The 19,875-nt window shown below is 32.8% G+C and overlaps 1 protein-coding gene across 2 annotated transcripts; it reads left to right on the top strand.

The window, feature by feature from the left end:
• Positions 1-2,002: 2,002 nt before the first annotated feature.
• On the top strand, positions 2,003-8,554 carry LOC133781779 (BEL1-like homeodomain protein 6). 2 transcript variants are annotated; one of them, XM_062220858.1, is made up of 5 exons: positions 2,003-2,901; positions 3,932-4,914; positions 5,545-5,924; positions 6,033-6,093; positions 7,487-8,554. In XM_062220858.1, exons 2-5 carry the CDS (start codon positions 3,997-3,999, stop codon positions 8,201-8,203), a joined length of 2,076 nt encoding a protein of 691 aa, XP_062076842.1. In that variant the 5' UTR covers positions 2,003-2,901; positions 3,932-3,996; the 3' UTR covers positions 8,204-8,554. The 2 variants fall into 2 exon arrangements, with proteins under 2 accessions (XP_062076842.1, XP_062076843.1); XM_062220859.1 differs by lacking the exon at positions 2,003-2,901 and adding an exon at positions 2,985-3,120.
• The last annotated feature ends 11,321 nt before the right edge of the window (positions 8,555-19,875 follow it).

The following is a 19,875-nucleotide window of genomic DNA, read 5'->3' as shown; positions in this document are numbered from 1 at the left end:
AACTTCTTTGTGTGGTTGAGTTTTGTTTTGTAGTTCAATGGAATATGTAACATTTTTTTTATAGCAAAAACTATGTACTATTTATTTGGGTATATCAATTTGATATAATGCTTGGTTCCCTAATAATCTCATGCAATTTTGATGGGAAAAAAAAGGAGATAAACATAATAGAAAAGAATCCTATAATTTATTTCAAAATGGTGTCTAATTTTTTAATGGTAAGTTTATATTGGGGCGGACCTAGCTAAGGTCAAGGAGGTAGCTACTCTCTAAGTTCTTGATTGTTGAGTTTTATAATGTAATTGTTTTTTACAATTTAGTACAAATTCTTATAATTATTCTCCGTTAAATAATTTATGTATTGATATTACTATATTCTTAGATTTTTTTTTAAAAATTACGTATATTTTATATTTTTCATTCTCGTAACAAAAATTTATAGTCCACCACCGACTACATATAATGATTAAAATATATATAATTTTATTTAATATATATGTATGTATATGTGTCATCACTCCTTTATATTTTTCTTGGGTAAAAGGCACATAGTGAAAAATTGTCCCACACCCACTTTCCAAAAGTTTGTACCTTTCATTAGAATCACAAAAATGCCTAACCCCACTTCACCACTCCTCTTCAAAGAGATCAATGCCTTTTACATAGTTACAAATCATCAAATACCAAAAGAAAAAAGAAAAAAGAAAATAATAGATGAAGTGGGCACAAATAAATAAGTAGTGTCACATTAGTGGGTGGGTTAGGCAAGTACCATTCTCATTTACAATGTGGAATATCCCATTCACTATAAAAGCATTTGTTATTGTGGTTCTTTTTATGTGTGTATATATATTACATAAAATCTATCATTTGCTTTAAAAGAAGTTGAGTAATGGTAAAAAAATAATAAAAAAAAAAGAATTTACTTATTTGGTACTCTATGTCTATGCTTTTGTAAAGTATCATTTTGGTATCTTTTGTTTTCAACAATGCTCATATGGTACTCTGTATTTTAAAATTATACATATTTGATACCCTAGACTCAGATTTGATAAATAAAATTTTGTCAATATGATCAAACTATCATCAGTTATATGTAATTAAGTAATTAAATTTAAATTTGGAACTTACATAATTGACAGCAGTTTGATTAAATTGGTAAAATTTTATTAATTAAATTTGAGTTTAGGGTACCAAATGTGTACGATTTTAAAATACAATGTACTATATGAGCATTGTTGAAAATAGAGGATACCAAAATGATACTTTGCAAAAATACAGAGTACCAAACGATTACCTACCCCAAAAAAAGAGAATTGAATTACTACTAATCAATTCTAACTTATTTATTAGAGTAATAATATGCGCACTCAAAGTATGTATCTAGATATTACACATAGTGATGTGTCACTGTATTTTAAAACAGTGAGTTCTAATTTTAATAAATGTAATTGATGAGGTTAAACTGATACATTTCTGTATGTAATATTTGGGTGCACGTATCATTACTTTATTTATTATATAATTTACTTTATTTATTATATAATTTACCCATAGTGGACGATAAAGTGCATTAAACTTAACTATAAAAGGTTAAAGTCCATTAAGTTTATTTTTACCACTAACATATGCATGCATGGTCTAGAGTAGGTAGATATATTTGACACTCTGTTGAATTAAGTTTATTTAAATATTTTTGAATATTTAACAAACATAATAATTAAGTTCGGGTATGAGTGCTTGAAATAAAATACATAAAAGTGTAAGACTATAATTGCAAATACAAAATATCTTTTGGGACAAAAAGACAAATATGGTGCTATGGGCACCTAATAGGTGCGCTTGTTGGATTTAAGAAAAAGTTTATGCAAATATAATAATGTAAAATATATAAAAAAAAAAAACACATATAGACAAAGTAAAAATTATATTTTTTGTTATTAAAAATAAAAAATTAGAGTAGAATATAAGCTTAGGACAACAAACAAAAAATAAAATAATAGAATATGTTTTTATTTTGGTTGATATTGCAGCAAACCCAAACCAGACCTTCCAATACAGCTCTAATGGATGAGAGAGACAGTTAGAGAGAGAAAGTGAAGAGAAGAAGAGGAGGAAGAAGAAGAAGAAGAAGAAGAGAAAAATGGGGTTTAAGAGAAAAGGGTTTTAGTTTAGGTCTACCAACTGGTGGTTAGAGATTGAGCTTCTTAACCAAACACTTTCATTACCAGCAAAATACAGACCCAACCAAAGAAAAAATCCCAAAACAAGTTACAGAGAGGAGAGAAGAGAAGAATAAGAAGAGCAAGGTCAAGCTCCAACTGCAACAACAACTGGGTTTCAAAGCAAATTCCATAAGAGAAAGAGAAAAGCTACCAAAACCAAAACCAAAACCAAACCCTCCATTTTTATAGAGAGAGAGAGAGAGAGAGAGATAAAGTTATAATTTTTTTTACTTGTGGAGAGAGAGAGAGTGAAGATGATGATGGTGATTGTGATGATGGAATTGTAATATTGTATGCGTGTGAATCTCACGTGGGGATTGATGCAATAATAGATGGAGAATATATATGATTACCATAAAAGAGCAAAAGTGAAAAAGAAAAACATATACATATACATAGCTCTTTGAATTATTACTCTCTTCACTTTATTTCCTTTCTTCTTTTCTTGGGTTTTTTCTTTTTTTAATCTATTAAAAAAGTATTTTTGTTTTGTTAATTGTTGGTACCGGGAGAGAAGAGGGTTCTGTTCTTGGGATCGGAAAGTGTTTGGTTGTTGTTCTGGGACTAAGTAAGAAAGAAAAGAAGGATACTTAGGATTGTGTTTCAGCAGATTATTGGTTGTTGTCTCCAAGCTTTTCTGTTCCCCATATCACCCACAACTGATACGGGTCTCCAGGTATATATTTTTCTATTTTTATTATTTTAAGTTTTCTGACTTTACATTCACTACCTTAGCTACAATCTTATATATATATATAAATAAAAAATTATGTGGTTCTCTTTCTCTCTTTATCTCTCTCTTTCCACTCTCTTTTTATCTGTTTCTTTAGATGGAGATGGTGATCAGAAGAATCTGAATTTTTCCATTTTTCTTTGAAACATTCTCAGTTCACAGGTTTATATGCTGTCTTCCTAGGCTGCTGTTATTTATTTATTTATTTTTTTTGGATTCTTGAAGCATAGGATGAGTTTTCCTTGATGGGTGTTTAGAATCTGAATTTTGTTGTAGTTGGTGAACATGGGTTTCTTCTAAAGTTTCAAGATTTTTTTTAGTTACTTGAAATTATTTCTGGTTGTTTTTATATGCATGGGATTCTGGGTCACTGTTGCCCTTTTGCTTATAGTTATTTCAATCACTTGGGTTTGATTAAGTTTGTTTAACTGATATGATACAGTGATATATTGCAAAGGTTGAAATTTTCTATCTGGGTATATATTTTTATATGATCAAAGATCAATTTTGGTATTGGAATTGTCACTATATTTTTGTCTTATTTTTTGTCAATTAGATTTCTTGTTGCTCTTTAAAATATAATTTAAAACTCAGAAAGATAACTAAACAAAATTCATATTTGGATATGGCAGGTTCATGCATATACAGTTGCAAACCATGCATAAAAAAGATTGATGTCTGAATTATCTAGCTTTTTTTTTTAAAAAAAAAAGTTTTCTCATAGATGCAAAATCACAATAATAATAAAATTGCTATTTCTGCTTCTGGTGAATGTTCTTGGTGAATCTGTTGATATGAATTGCATGAAGCTGAGCTATTACAAGATATATAATAAAAAAATGATACATGTTATGCTTGGTGAAACTAAGGCTGAAACTCTTAAGCTTTTCAAAGCTTTAATTCTCTAATTAGTCTTAAGTCATTGGTGGTGAAAAGTCTATCTAATTGGGTCAGTTTTTTTCTTTCTTTCCAGAATCTAGCTAGATTATGAGACTTAAATAAGTGGGAGAAGTTTTTTGAAGCTTGATAAGAAGAAATATGGCAACTTATTACTCAAGCTCAAACAATCAAAGAGACAATGCACAGATGATGTACTCAAGAGAACACTTGCCCACTTCATATCCTGAAGCTTCCGTTATCCCCAGCAACATGATGATGTATATGAACACTGGATCATACTCAGACGCCTTAGCTGGGACTTCTCAGCAGCAAAGCAATTGCATGGAGATGCCACCAATGGGGCCTTCTGATTCCACCCCACAGCAGCAGGACATCTTATCAAATCTCGGTGGATCAAGAATGGGAGAGCATGATTATAATGAATGGAGAGATGGGAAAAATGATATGTTGGTGGCTCACTCAATGGCTGGTGCTCCAAGTATTTTTCATGGTGGACAGAACTTGCAGGGTCAAGGATTATCCCTTAGTCTTGGTACACAAATCTCATCAGGAATCCAAATGCCTTCCATCTCATTCAGGAATCCTAACATGGGATTTTCTTCTTTCTTGAGCCCAAATCCATCAGATTCAGGTGAGGGTGGTAGCTGCAGAAATGGCTCTTCAAGAGATGAACAGCCAAGGAATAATAATGTTGAATATTTGACACCTGGTTTTCCTGGAGGAGTTAATCAAGATTCAAGTAAAGGGGAATTGTCTCCATATGGGCTGTCAAGTATTGCAAGAGCTGTTCCTAGCTCCAAATATCTCAAGGCAGCACAACAACTGCTTGATGAAGTTGTCAATGTTCGAAAAGCGCTGAAGCAGCATGACAGTGAAAAGGCCCATGGTGCACAGGACCAAGGAATGAAAAGCCCCAGGGAAGGTGATGATGGATCAAAGAATGAATCTACACCTGGTGGTGGGGAGTCAGCTAGTAACTCCCAGCCTGAGCTTTCACATGCTGAAAAACAAGATCTCCAGAACAAATTGACAAAACTTCTATCCATGTTAGATGAGGTATGGAAAATGATTTCTAGTTTATGAGTCTCTTTATGAGGTCATTACATGTTTATTTTTTCTCCTTTCATGTCTAAACATCAACTGAATATGATAATTAAGAAAATGAATGATTTTTCTTTGATCACCACCACACTAATGGGTGAAGCCAGCTCACGCCTATATGGTGCATCTGCCCCCTCAATTTTTTTTTATCATAATTGATATTTGTATGTCAAATATATTAAGTTTTAAATCAAATGTAGTACAATTATATGTATTGCACCCCTCCACAATTGACCAATAGAAAATTATTGGTAAAAGTAAAATTTTAGATAACTAATTTGTAGAAAATGACTATTTTGAACATTATTTGACTATAATGTCAGTTTTAATGAAAAAAAGTTTCTATCGTGCCCACACTCATCAATCTGAGCCTCTGATGCCAAATGTCTATCTTATGAGCATATGAGCTCATACACAAAAAAGTTATTTGATCACATCCTATAGCAATCTCACCTGCCTATAACTTCTTTATAAGAGTGATAAGAACAAGTGATGTGTACAATCATAGATTTGAGTTTCTTCTTTGTTTCTATTCTCATTTCCTATCCTTTCAAAACAGTATTATGATTGATTATTTACTCACAGGTTGATAGAAGGTACAAGCAATATTATCATCAGATGCAGATTGTTGTATCATCATTTGATGCAATTGCAGGATGTGGATCAGCTAAACCATACACTGCACTTGCCCTTCAGACCATTTCGCGCCACTTTCGTTGTCTACATGATGCTATTGTGGGCCAAATTAAGGCGACTCGCAAAAGCCTTGGCGAGCAAGATGCTTCAGGAAATATTAAAGGAGTTGGAATATCTCGTCTTCGGTATGTAGACCAGCAGCTCAGGCAACAGAGAGCTCTGCAGCAGCTTGGTATGATGCAACAACATGCATGGAGACCTCAAAGGGGACTACCAGAGAGTTCTGTGTCGATTCTTCGAGCTTGGCTGTTTGAGCATTTCCTTCATCCGTAAACCTTCTAACTTTAAAACTCTCATTTTTATTTTTCAAACTTTTGATTTTTTCACTGTCTGTCCTGGTGCCTGACTAGATTAATCTTATATTGAATATTTGTCAGGTATCCAAAGGATTCTGATAAGATCATGCTAGCAAGGCAGACAGGCCTCACTAGAAGTCAGGTAAAGATGAGTGTCATAGCATATATCATACATTTGGTGTATCATTAGATAAGTGCATATAATAGGTAAACTTTTTGTATCTATGAGCTGCTGATTCATAAGTGTCCTCTTTAAAGAAGATATGACCTATGAGATAGTTTTTTCTAGAGATTAACTCTTACAAGCATGATGTTAAGAAATATTCGGATAACCTTTGAAAATGGCTGCTATGTGGTGACAGAAAGGCTAAAAAACCCACTTACACCTTTACCTATACTTAAAGGGTATGAGAGTGCAGTTGTGTTGCATATAGTGTTATCAATGTCATGTTTGGAAAGTAGGATTGGGTTAAATATGAATAAGAAATATTAGAGAAAAAATATAAAAGAATGAATGGGTTGATTATTTGCCAACAATAAATTATGACAAAACAAATTCTATAAGTTGCATTATTTTTTTCTTACCATTGAAATATATTAAGATTGAGTTCAGAAAAAATAAAAATTATTTAAAATTTTTCAATGGGGTTAAATTATCTCAACTAGGTGGATTAAGTAGGTTGGATTAAGTTTTTTAATATATTGTCCAATATCATAAAAAAAATCACTTGATAAAAATTATCTAATTTTGTCCAACTCAATTCTATTTTTAAATAGGGTTTACACCTTATTGGATTTTGTGTTTTATCTTATTAATTATTTGGACATTCTATTTTGACAAATTACTTTTGGACCTTGTGTATTGTAAAATAATTCAAGTAGACCCTTAAACTTAAACTCAATTTTGATGAAGAAAAAATTGACTGTGACAACATAGTTATTAAGCAGGATGATTGTGCTTTTGTTCTGAATTGTTAGCTTGATAAATTATTTATGATTTTAGTTCTAAAAACTTCAATTAAAATTGGGTTTTATTTGAACTATTTTACAAAACAGAGAGTCAAAAAATTAATTTGTTAAAATAGATGGTCCAAACCGGTAATGAAACAAAACACAATGTCCAAAAATGTATAAGGCCTTTCAAATATGACTTCAAGATTAATAAAACACAAAATGTTTTTCTTGTATAATAATGTGTATTGTAGAGTAATTCTGTGGCAGGGTATGATTTTTATACCTTGCTGATAGTACAATCCTAACTATTTATCAAGGTTGTACGCTAAGATTCTGGTCATTCATTATGAGTGTACACTTTGGATGAATGGTCACAATCGTAACTTATCGGTAATCATATATGCAGCCGTAGATTTTTGGGTGCATTATATATCTATATATATATATATATATATGTTACATTCTGTGACATAGTTGCCAGAAACCATCCAGACATGTTGCAGCAACAAATTTGATTATGCATCATCATATCTTTCTGTACTCCATTTATATTATTTGATGACATAAATTTCCCCGCACAGGTCTCAAACTGGTTCATAAACGCAAGAGTACGTCTCTGGAAACCAATGGTTGAGGAAATGTACAAAGAAGAGATTGGTGATGCTGAGATGGACTCTAATTCATCATCTGAAAACGCTGCTGCTAAAGCAACAAAAGGTGACATTATGACATCTGAGGACAGAGGTGAAGACTTGCAGCAAAGTGCAAGCTCAACAGGCACCGAGAGATGCAGCACTGGCCATTTCATGGACTCGAAAACCGACCACATCCCTGATGTTGAAATGGCCGGATCAGTTGGTTCTGCCACTTTCCACCACAGCCTAACTCGACGTGAAGTTGATGCTGAAGGTGAATACGGTTTGATGAAACAGCGGAGGGAGGAGCAAAGGCCTGGTATGGACGATTGCAGTAGTGTCTTTCCTCATGGCATTGTTCAGTCAGATGGGGGTAGCGAAAGGTTTATGGCTGCGGCTGCAGCATACCATATGTCGGAGTTGGGGAGGTTTGGGAGTGGAACAGGGGTGTCACTCACATTAGGATTGCAGCATTGTGATGGTGGTAGCATACCAATGAATGGCGGAACACACCATGGCTTTGTGGCTATGAGAGGAGATGACTTGTACAATCCCGCAGCCTCTTCCATGGGAGCCGAGGCTGCAGATTTTGAATGCATAAATTCAGGGAACCAGCAGCCTAGGTATGCTTCTTCCCATTTGTTACATGATTTTGTAGTGTGAATGTTTGGTTTTGGATTGGAGATATCAACTTACCATTCTCAAGGGTGAGTGGGGGAGAAGAAGAGGAAGACTAGGCAATGGAAATGTCTTGTCTTGCTTGCAATGGTAGAAAATTTGTAGTCTTCCAAATATGGAAAACATATATATAAAAAAGCACAGTTGTATTATATCAAGAAATTGGTTGGAAGGTTAGCATATTTGTAAAGATAATAGTGCCAACTTTGGTATTGAAGAAGAAAAAGAAGGGAAAAAAAAATATAGTTTTGAAATAAATGATTTTAGCATGTTGATTGAGTTTTGACTCTTCTTGACCAACAAATAAATTTGAAAAAAAAATGATATCATTATAAATGGGCTAATTCTCTTCTTATTAGATGTTTGCTCTCTTTTCTCTCTTGTTGAAATTCAAGTATATAAATCAACTTTTATTGAAATTTAAGTATATAAACAAGCAAAATTATATTCTTGACATTATATTAAATATGCAACAACACTTGGGGAGAAAATGGGAAAATGGATTTGTCCGTAGAGAGAAAATAATATGTTTTGTAAAGCATAATAAAATGGTTTATATAGTACCGAAACCTAATATTCTGATTGTGTTGTATTAATTTGGGACTAAAGCTTTATTATATTTTATTAAATTTAGTTAAAATTTCTAACTATGTATATTACATCTATTAATCCACATTAATGGGGTATTTTGTTACCCAATGATTACAATTTTTTTAATAGTTTTACACGTGTTTGATTATAAAATAATATTATGGACACAATAATATGTAATTAATTCAATCGCACAATTCAAAATGATGTAGTTCTCCCCCAAAGTATTAGTGCCTAAAATTAATTAGACATCAATGTGTGTGTAAATATTATGTATTATAGCATTACTTTTGTTTATATGTTTTGTAATGTTAAGATGTTTAATAAATTACATGTAAGTGTTTCTTACTAATTCCACAATAAAATTTAGTGTTTTACAAAAAATAGCTGTATTAACACCTAAAAATTTATATATACACCCCCAAACTATATACATTCTATTTCATAAATTAAAAAATCTCTTCATTTATAATCGCACTCTATATCTCTTTTATATAAAAAGTGTGCTGATAACTAAAATTCTTGATTTTAACGGTTTTTTCATTAACTTTAACAAAATATTCCAAATATTTAACGAAATATACTTTTAAAACTAATTAAAAATAAATATTTATTAATTATATTAATATAAATTTAAATATTATAAAATATCAGTAGATATTTATTAATTATATCAATATATATTCAAATGTTATAGAATATCATTATTATAATAATACATAATACAATACTAGATATTTGATTTACATGTTATAAATATTATTATAATAATAATTTGTATCATATAATATATAGTCCTATAATTTTTATAAAATTTTGCTAGAATAAATATTTACTAATTATATCAATACAAATTCAAATATATTTGAATTATATTAATGTACATTCAAATGTTATAAAATATCATTATTATAATATTATTTAATACTAAACTAGATATTTATTAATTATATTAATATAAATTCAAATATTATAAAATGTCATTATTATAATAATACATAATACAAAACTAGATATTTAACATCATAAGAGTGAGCTTCTAAGCTCAATAAGGAAAAAAAACAAGCAATCATATAACCACATAGTCCTAACAAACATACCATAAGTTCATACAAGATCATAATATATTTTAGGTCATAACGTATGTCATAATAACAAGATAATGATAAGAAAAAGATAAATGTTTATACAGGGGTGACAATTAAGCCCCAGACATAAGTTTGTCATACAATTTTGGCAACTGAGCCTACCAGACATCAACTTAGGTTCGTCACACATTTCTGAACACCTTAGATCCAACCACACTTATCTTCTTTTTGTACCTAAAATGTTAGGGTCATACATATCGCAAACTAGGTCATAAAATGAACTACCTAATTTTCCTTACCTTGAGTGTGGAAAAAGAGAAGAAAAGAGATTGCTTTTGCTATAGAGAATCGCCCAAAACCTTTATATATATAACATAAAAATTTAAGATTAGAAACTTATAATAAAACTATACTTCCGAAAATTCTAAACCTCATAAAGTCATATCTCCACCCTAGAACCCAAAGATGAAATCCCGAGCCTTCACTTTAAGGCCTATCTCCAACAATGACACCAAGAGCTTTAATACTTGAGTAGATTTCGGCTATATAGTGGTTTGATAGGGTTTAGTGTTTCAGCTATAGAGGGAAATAGTTTTTAAGGCTTAATTAAGAAAATATAAGAAAGAAATCACGAGCACTATAAATGCTATAGTGGTTCGACTATGGTGTGTTTATGGGGCAACAAGATGAGAGCTTTTGGGAGCTATGAATTTCGAAAATGAGAGGCTTGAAAGCTTTGTTTTGAGTGTGAAAAATGAAGTGGTGAAAGGCTTTATTATAGGCTTCAAACCCAACTCATTTTCTTGATTTTCTCCTCCACCATTCAACTAGTTTTTAAATTTCAAATCTTCCCTCCACTATATAGTTTCGGCCAACCCCAATTTTTACTCATTCAAAGTGCTACAAATCCTCATTTGATGCCACACACAATTAAACTCAACAACATGTAGTCAAAGTCCTTACTAATTTCACTACAATGTCTCCCACACCTCCACCTATGTGTTTTCAAGTTAAAAATGCTTCAGAAGCTTCAACTATCACCTATTTCCTCTATATATTTGTTGACTCTCACAACTTAGTTTTATAGTCTCCATTTAACCAGCTTTTGTTGACAGGATCACTTAATTTAAGCCTAACGTGGCACATATCTTGTCAAAATTCAAAATTAGTCAAAAACTATCATATTTTTATGCTACACGCCCAAGACTAGGTAAGTCTCCATTTGGTTATTCAATTTAATTCTATTACTTAATTAATTCATGAAAAATCCACCTATTAATTCTATAGAGAATTTCGTCCATACTAGTAAATTTTAAATAATTGATACTTAATTTAATGACACATGTATACTTCTTGGACCGCCAAATAACATGTGTGCATTATTCTTTAATAAAATTATCTTCTAATTTAATTAAAAACTTAAAACTATACACTAATTTAATCATATACTAAAATCTCATAAATTACTACCTATAATAATTATAATTACTTCCAAGATCATACCTTAAAATAAATAATTTAAACTTAAAACAATCTTTTTAAATTCCACCACTCAAGTCATAATTACAAACTAATAAAACTTAACCTAAGGTCATAATTACGGAGCTTATAAAAAAATAATAACTTTGATTATTACATTATATTAGTAGAGAGTATATTATTAGATTAGTAGAGAGAATGGTATAATTTATTATTATTATTATTATTATCCATAACTGCTTGTCTTTAATTTCTCACTCTTAAAATTGGAAGTAATAGTAACTAAACTTTAATTTCTCACTCTTAAAATTGGAAGTATATAATATTTATATTTTCTTATGATTTATTTATGATGGAAAAATTCGTAATCTTTAAATTGGAAAAAAGTTTGATGACATTCAAAATGTATTATATTTATTTTTGGGAGGTTAATAGATAGAATAGTAGTTTATATAGTGCTAAAACCTAATTTTTTCATTGTCTTCTATCAATTTGGGACTAAATTAGCTTTCTTATATTTTATTGATTTAGTTTAAATTGCTAACAATATATATTAAACAGTATGTGAGTTGAAGGAAACCGCTTGTAAATAAGACAAAAAGAAGAATGAAAATATGAAATATACCCAAAACTCAATTTCTAACAATATGCAGCATTATGTATATGTTAATAAATGTAGTGATAATGAGTTATTATCATTACTTTTATATATATATATAAACTTGGTTCAGATTTCTTAGTTTGTATAACCAGAATAAGATTTAAAGCTCCAAAAATAAAACTCAATTTCTAACAATATGCAGCATTACCATTATGTGTATGTTAATAAATGTAGTGATAACGAGTCATTATCATTACTTGTAAGTTGTATATATAATATATGGTTCAGATTTCTTAGTTTGTATAACCAGACTAATTCAAGGGTCGCAAAAAAAAAATCTTACTTATTATGTATAGAATGGATATATATAATAGATATAGAGAGAATTTTGATTGATTATGTTTCTGGTGACATGTTTAATGACCTATTATAGAAGTTTGCTAATAGCAGGTTATTTTTTAGGATAATTCTTTGTTAGGGGCATTTTCAGTTTCTAAATGATGATCTCATAAAATTTAGATATACATAATTAATTAAATAAAAGAGAACTAATTAATTAGTTAATTAAATTAACGTTGGTTTCAGTTAACAAAAATATTAATATTCAAATATGGATGATAAAATAACTGAAATCAAATGATATAGTTTAAAATTTTCAGATTTATAGCATAATACCATATAAAAAAAATACTTATGGTATTTGAAGAATATAATGTAATATAGAACTTGATGATTTAACGCAACACTCCAATTAATAAAATTTTATAGTAATACAAATAATTAATTAAAAATATGTGTTATACTCAATTTTGGTATTGTTACGTGGTAGCATGTGTAGCTAATGACGTGTCAAAACAAGTCGTGAAGTAGCAAGATACCTCAAGTACCGTCGCTCGCCAAGTTAGTGACTCTCATCAATTCCACAATACTTAGACAAAAACAGACTTCATCAACAAGAGTCTACTCCAATTGCACGAGTCAATCGACCCCTAGCCATTTGGACCTTGTTGTCGTTCATGATAGGCCATTGTCAACCTCAAGAACGAGGGGCTCTTGGCCAATCCTCCATTGCCGATGACCCTAGCTAGTCGTTGGTGGCCCTCGCTAGTCGCTAGTGACTGTTACTGCTGATTGGTGGCCCTTACCACCCGAGCCTTCTATAGCACCGACAAGTGAACCCAACTTCCTCAAATGCTGGATTGCCATATTTTTTTTTTCTAACAATGTATACTACAAAGTACAAAATTAGTCCTCATTGAATGACTATATGAAACAATATGCGAGTGGATGTGGATATGAGGGCGAGTGGAGTTATAAGACATTGTTTTATATTGTGTTTTTAATTGATTTTGAATTATTTTTAGTTTTTAAAATAGTTTTTTAATGATTTTTAAAATACTTGATAAATTAAATATAATTTGGACCAATAATGTGCGGTTGCATCTACATAGATTTTTGGTTAATTTTAACTACTTAGGCAGTTTCTCCATAGTTTGACCAATAAAGTGTGGCCACATGGCCTCCAGACAATTTTTTTTTGTTAGTTTTAACATTATGAATTAATGGCTACAATAGAATCAACTACTTAAGTAGTATTGCGGTAAATTTTTTTTACATAAGTTATCTAAATTCTACAAAAATAACACCACAAATTTCTCTATACACAGAGCAATTGAAATACATACAAATTATTAAAAACACTCAATTATTTGAAAATGTTTTTTCATCCATAAAACTCATAATCGAAAAAATTCTTGAGTAAAATTTAAATCAATCATAATTCTCATTTTGCATTTGTTTTTTATTCTTCTTCTTTCTCATTAGTTTGCATCTTATTGTCTTGATTTTACTTCAAAATTTCAAATTCTTCTTGATTTCGTTTTACATTTCTCCCTTTTTTGGCATATGATATTTTTGTGAGATTACTTGATAAGTACTCAGTTTTAGGATTAGTTAACTAAAATTTGCCATTAAATAAATTCAATTAAATTTTACCCATTATTATAATAACATTTCTTATAGTACCCTTACTTATACTCATATAATTTAGTTATGACTGAAGGGTATAATTGGTAGATTCAAATAAATATTGGGTATACAATTAATTTTTTAAAATGTGACTAAAAATTAAATGATATCTCTAAAATTGGACACTCTGTGTAATTTATACTATTTATTTTTGTTCATAAAATAATTTTCTTTTAATTAAGTAGGCCTTTAAGTTTTGAATCCACATAAATAAACACATAATTATTGCTTTATTAAAAGTTAAAATTTGGATGTGAAAATTGGGATGATATGAGGAGCTGCAACAGGATTAGAAGCTTTTAGGATTTTTGTGTAGATGTGATTTCTTACAATTGATTAGATGGGCACCAACAACTTGTCAAGAACAAAGAGAGAGAGACGAGAGTTCAATTGGGAGCATCGGTGGGGTGTCAGCCAAAGGGACTCCGACGCTCAAGTTAGTCGGGTTGTAATGAGAGCTAATTGAAAATAAGAAAATTATAATGAAAATAACGATATATTGATGGATGAATGAGTAGTAGGATGGTCAAAGTGACGACAGAGACGACGGCAGAATTCAACGATCGGGTCAAGTCCGGTTGGGTCAGACCAGGCTGATTGATTCAACTTGCTCGATTGGATCGCCTAGAGAGAGTAGTACTTCGTTTTAGTAAGAAAGTAAAGTAGAGTAAAATGGTTATCATATGTCCCGTCCTCAACCCCTTAGGGTCTTATTTATTATTCTTTTTCTCTACCGTTGTTTTTCCATCTTCCTAATTCGTCTTACTCGCTCCAAGTGGTTTCTTTCCGAAATTCTCGGCAAATGTGGTGTGAGCCTTGACTGTTTCAAGGTCCCTGGCTGACTGAGCGTATCCGGATTCGGGTCCGGGTCCAAGTATGGTTTTGGGCATTTTGGACGGTTCATTGTATATGCGAGCCTATTCACATGGGTTTGGGCTTTATTGGCTAGTCAGGCTGGCTTATTGGGCAAAGATGCTAATCTGACTGCTTGTTGGACTTTTTTTAATCAAGTAGACATATTTTGTCCACTACAGTTTGTCCCTCACTCTTTGGTATAGAATTCATTCTTTATCAAAGAGTAGAAAAAAGAAATTAATTCTATCGCAATTTATCCAACTCAATCGGTCCCAAAAGTTAGAGACAATTGTCAGAATATGCCTTGACTTTATTTACCCCTTTCAGCAACTATTCACGGGGGTACTGATGCACGCGGGCCTAATTGGCCGGTTGTCCGAGTGGCCGAGGGGCCTGCTGATGCGCGCAGGCCTAATTGGCTGAGTGACATGCATCCGTGAGTTAGGTTGTCCGATTGTCTGGTCAAGATGCTTACTAGCCAGATATATACACAGCTAGGTGGTGGACTGTCCGAATGCCTTGCAGACTAGAATGCATATCATCTGGTACGAACTGTGCGCATGAGGGGAGCCAGGTACAATTGGAGCTCACAAATTTTATCAAGCTTTGTATGATTTTGCCTGGGTTTATATTTTACTAAGTATGTCCAAACCCAAACATGCTTTTTGATAAATTTGTTTGTAGGTATACTATTTTTCCCCATTGGATGGTTGACACTTGTCATCCATCCAAGGTCCCTGTGAGCCTATAAAAGTGAGCATTGTTTACAAGCTCTTCACATTTGGTGGAGCATTTGGTGGGGCTTGTCTTGAAGGCTTTGAGGAAAGCTCTCTAGAGATTGGTTTACTTTTCCTTTCTTTCTTTGGATGTTCTTATGTCATTCTTTGTGTTCTTATTTGATCTTGAAGTCGTTTTGTATAGGTTGTAGTTGTAACTTTGGTTTGATTCACTTTTTATTGTCGTTTGCATTTGATCTTTGGTTTCCTTTTCCTTTCTTTCTTTGGATGTTCTTATGTCATTCTTTGTGTTCTTATTTGATCTTGAAGTCGTTTTGTATAGGTTGTAGTTGTAACTTTGGTTTGATTCACTTTTTATTGTCGTTTGCATTTGATCTTTGGTGATAGTAGGAACATATATTTTTACTGTTTTCCATGTATTATGATAGTTTTGCCTTAGTGAATACGTAGTGTCTGACTGAGTATGTAGCTTTAGTTCATTCCTCTTAGGATGTTTTACCCTATGTCTGACTGTCTGGATGGTTAGATGAGAGCTAGTTGTCTATCTGTCTGTCAGTAACTTTTTGATCTATATTGTCTTGCTGTCTGGTAGGCCAATAATGTTTATAATTATTTGTACATCCACTCGAACTTAGATAGTGCATTTGTTCTAGGTGGTATTTCGAGCATGTTTTCCAGTAATTGTTTAACGCCCAAAATGTGACTACCACTAAGCGGTAGTTGTAGTAAGATCGGGCGATCGATCTACAAAGAGGTAACCTAAAATCAAAAGATTAGTAGAAAACAACACAAAAAGTTAGTAACAAGAAATAAATAAAATTGTAAATGAAAAGATGTTTTAGATTTTGGTATTGTCTTTTTTATAAAGTGATAAAATGAGATGAGTGAAATAAAGGTAAGATGTAATCAAGAGTTTGAGAAAAGGAAAGGTTTCAAGAATCATCCATATGCTTGTTTAGTTACTTGGTTACTTGATTTACAAAAATGCACAAGTAAATAGTTCACATCCCAACATTTACTTGGAAAATCTAACTTTAAAGTCCATATTCTTTTCTAACAAATGTTTATTTGAGTTATAAAGTTCTTTACTTTAAAAGCACAATGTTAATCTTATGAAAAATCTAAACATGACAAAATACCCAAGGGCAATAATGCAATAGAAGATTAGACATAAAATTATGTATCAATATTACTTTTACTAATTAGAAGTACATAGAAAGAGTATGACTAATCCTATATACTATTAGCATAAGTAAATAAAGATAACAAAATAGAGATGGAGATCAAAAAACATAAATAACTCAAATATTTTACATTAAGAACATAGTAAATCAAAGTAGCAAAATAACATCACTAGCATATGGAATCACCCCTAACCTTCCTAGGAAGATTAGGCCATTATGCTCATGATTCTCACAAAATTCTAAGAAGAAAGTGAGTAGAAATTTTGCTATAGTTTCTTTACTCTAAAAATTACATACCTGGTGTGAAGAAAGAGTCCCTATTTATAGAGAAAAAAAAATGACTAAAAAGAAATTAAACAACAATTGGGGTTTACAAAATAAATTTGAAATATTAATAATAAAATATGATTTTGAAAAATCAAATCTTATTATAAATATTAACCTAGTTATTTTGGGGCATGGTCATTATGCTCTTTTTCAAAGACACCAAAAAAGATGAGTTTTAAAGCTCAAAATGACAATTTTGCAAGGCCCAATACCCACAAAATATGGGTTGAAGGTGGCTGTGGCAGATGTGGGTTTTGACCCATTCCCAGCCAATGGGAAACTGCCACGTAGGCGGCTGGCTGGGAGAGTTGGGTCCTGAAGGGAGATTGGGCCTCGGGTTGCTAGGTTGAGAGGCTGGCTTTGTTGGGTCACTGCTGAAGAAGGGTTACGTTGGGCCTAGGCCTGCTGGAGAGAAGCTAGGCCCGCTGGAAGGTGTTGGGCTTCATTTCTTCAGGCACGTTGGGCTGGTTAGGACGTGTTGGGTTGATGGAGTGAAGCTGCTGAAGGGTGCATTTGGGCGTTGCTGAAGATGTTACGTGGCGTTGGAGGCTTGATGCAAGAGGGAAGCTCGGCTAGGACTTTGAGGATGCCTGGACAAGTGGCGCGCAGGGAGGCAATAGGCGGCTGGCTTTGGAGTGTTGCTGGGACACGTGGCGCGCTAGGAGGCAACAGGCGGGTGGCTTTGGAGCAAAATATAGGCGGGCATGGGCTCTTTTGGGCCTGTTTCTGGGCCAACTCTCTTCGAAAATGCCACAATTTCAATTCTTTTTTTTTTCAATTTTGATTCTTTCTTCTTTCTTTCTTTTTCTTTGTTTCTAAGTGCCAAAAATACAAATTAAATCCTACAAAATAAAACAAACTAAATTAAAATTAAATATTTTCATTTATAAATTAAATCATATTAATTCCATGAAAATATTAATTAAAATTTAATTTATTTTGACTATTAAAATCAATAAATGTGTATTTTTGGGCACTAATCAGTAATTGAGGCAGTCTTGATGAGTCTTCTGGTAGGATGACATGTTCATCTAGTGATGATGGTAGCTGTACCAATCCCAATATTCCTATTAGCGTGGTTGGAATTGGTGTGGATAGTGATGAGCCTATAGTTGGTGGTCTGTCTGGTCGCATGCTTCTGGGTTGTAACCCGAAGTCAAAGATTACTTTAGAGGATTTTCCTCGGCTTCGTCAGGCATATGATATACCTAGTTATGCTAGTCTGCATGCCCTATCTGGTGGGGAGCGGGCTAATTGGAATTTACCTGGCTGGGTATGCATGTATGAGCTTCCTTTTAAGGAAGGGTTCAGATTTCCTCTTCCTAGGTTAGTGAAAGAAGTGTGTGAGTATCACCTTGTATCACCCAGCCAGCTGATGCCGAATGTTTGGCGTGCTCTGATGGCCATGGAAGTTTTTAGTGAGAAACATGGCATACTGTTGAAGAGGCGTTACTTGCATACTCTTTGAAGGATCATCATACGGATAAGGGTAGATACCAATTCTTGTATAAGTTGAAGAGTTCCCTTATTGTAGGTCTGAAAGATTGTGACAAATGTTGGAATGATCGATACTTTTTTGTTTCTCATAATGTGTTGGGGTTGCCGGCTGATTGTAAGATTCCTCAGGCATGGTCTTCAGCCAGTGAGTGCTTACGTGCGACGAAATTATTAATTTCTTTCTGTAGTTTTTGCTGACATTCTTCTGACTGGTTGTTTTGTTTAATTTGCAGGCAGAGTGAACTTACCGTTTGCCTGGGTGTGTCGAGGAGCTCAAGGAAGGGTTGATCAGTTTGCTGAGTTTCGGGAAGAAGATCGTAAGTGGCAAGCGATCTTGTCTTATTCGAATCTTCGTGGTAGCTTTTTGTGGAGTCAGGTTCCTCATCATCCTAAAGGTATTACCCTTCCTACGAGTCGTATTCAATCTCGCATTATACTTATCACACGAAGTCTTGAGATTTTGGGGTATGAATCGTCTTTGCTGACTGAACTGACGCCAGGTGAACGAAATTTTGTAGACCTTCTTATGGCTAGAGAAACGTTTTATCTAAATCTGACAGGCTCTGGGGCTATGGAACGCCTACGAGCACGTAAGAAGCAGGCAATTGCAACTTCATGTGCTGAGAAGGATGTTGTCAATGAAGTTCCTCCTCCTCCTCCTCTTTCTACTGCTGGAAAGACTCAGAAGAACAAGAAGAAGCGGACTTCTCCAACTGATTCGTCTGACTGGTTTGCTGAGAAGATAGAGCTTTCTTTTCCGTTGTCTGCCTCAGCACATTCTGAGTTTGGTCCTCGCCTTGTGGAGGTTAATAGGCTACTATGGCCTGAGGACAAATACAAGTTTGATCAGCTTGGATCAAAGTCATCGCTTTCTGCTTCCATTTCACATGTCTTTCAGGTTTGTCTAATTTATCAAATTTATTTCATAATGATGGATAGTCAGATTGATTGATTGTTTTGTTACTGTTTTTCTTTATTATGTCAGGGTATGCAAGACCTTATGTGGGAAAATGAGAAGATTCAAGAACTGGAAAAACAAGTGAAAACATTGAACCGTCAGAATGTTGATCTGCGGTCTGAGGTCAAGGGATTGAAGACTTGCAAAAAAGACCTTGAGAAACTTAACGGGGAACTCAAGACCCAATTGGATGCCAATGAGCTAGATGCTAGTCGACTGCAACCTACTTTGGATATCTTGGCCAATGTTCAAACCAAGGTTGATATGTTAGAAGGTTGTTTGACTGATATTACCTTAGAGGGCGAGATCCAG

This window comes from Humulus lupulus, chromosome 6, assembly GCF_963169125.1.
Source record: "Humulus lupulus chromosome 6, drHumLupu1.1, whole genome shotgun sequence".
Classification (NCBI taxonomy): Eukaryota; Viridiplantae; Streptophyta; class Magnoliopsida; order Rosales; family Cannabaceae; genus Humulus; species Humulus lupulus.
Note: the sequence above shows the minus strand (reverse complement) of the source record. Positions and strands in the feature narration are given on the sequence as shown.

Bases quoted from the DNA above. Each gene is read 5' to 3' on its own strand.
- LOC133781779 (XM_062220858.1), top strand. From the start codon at position 3,997: ATGGCAACTTATTACTCAAGCTCAAACAATCAAAGAGACAATGCACAG. The intron at 4,915-5,544 runs GTATGGAAAATG...ATTTACTCACAG, and splicing joins TTCTATCCATGTTAGATGAG to GTTGATAGAAGGTACAAGCA. The intron at 5,925-6,032 runs GTAAACCTTCTA...AATATTTGTCAG, and splicing joins TTTGAGCATTTCCTTCATCC to GTATCCAAAGGATTCTGATA.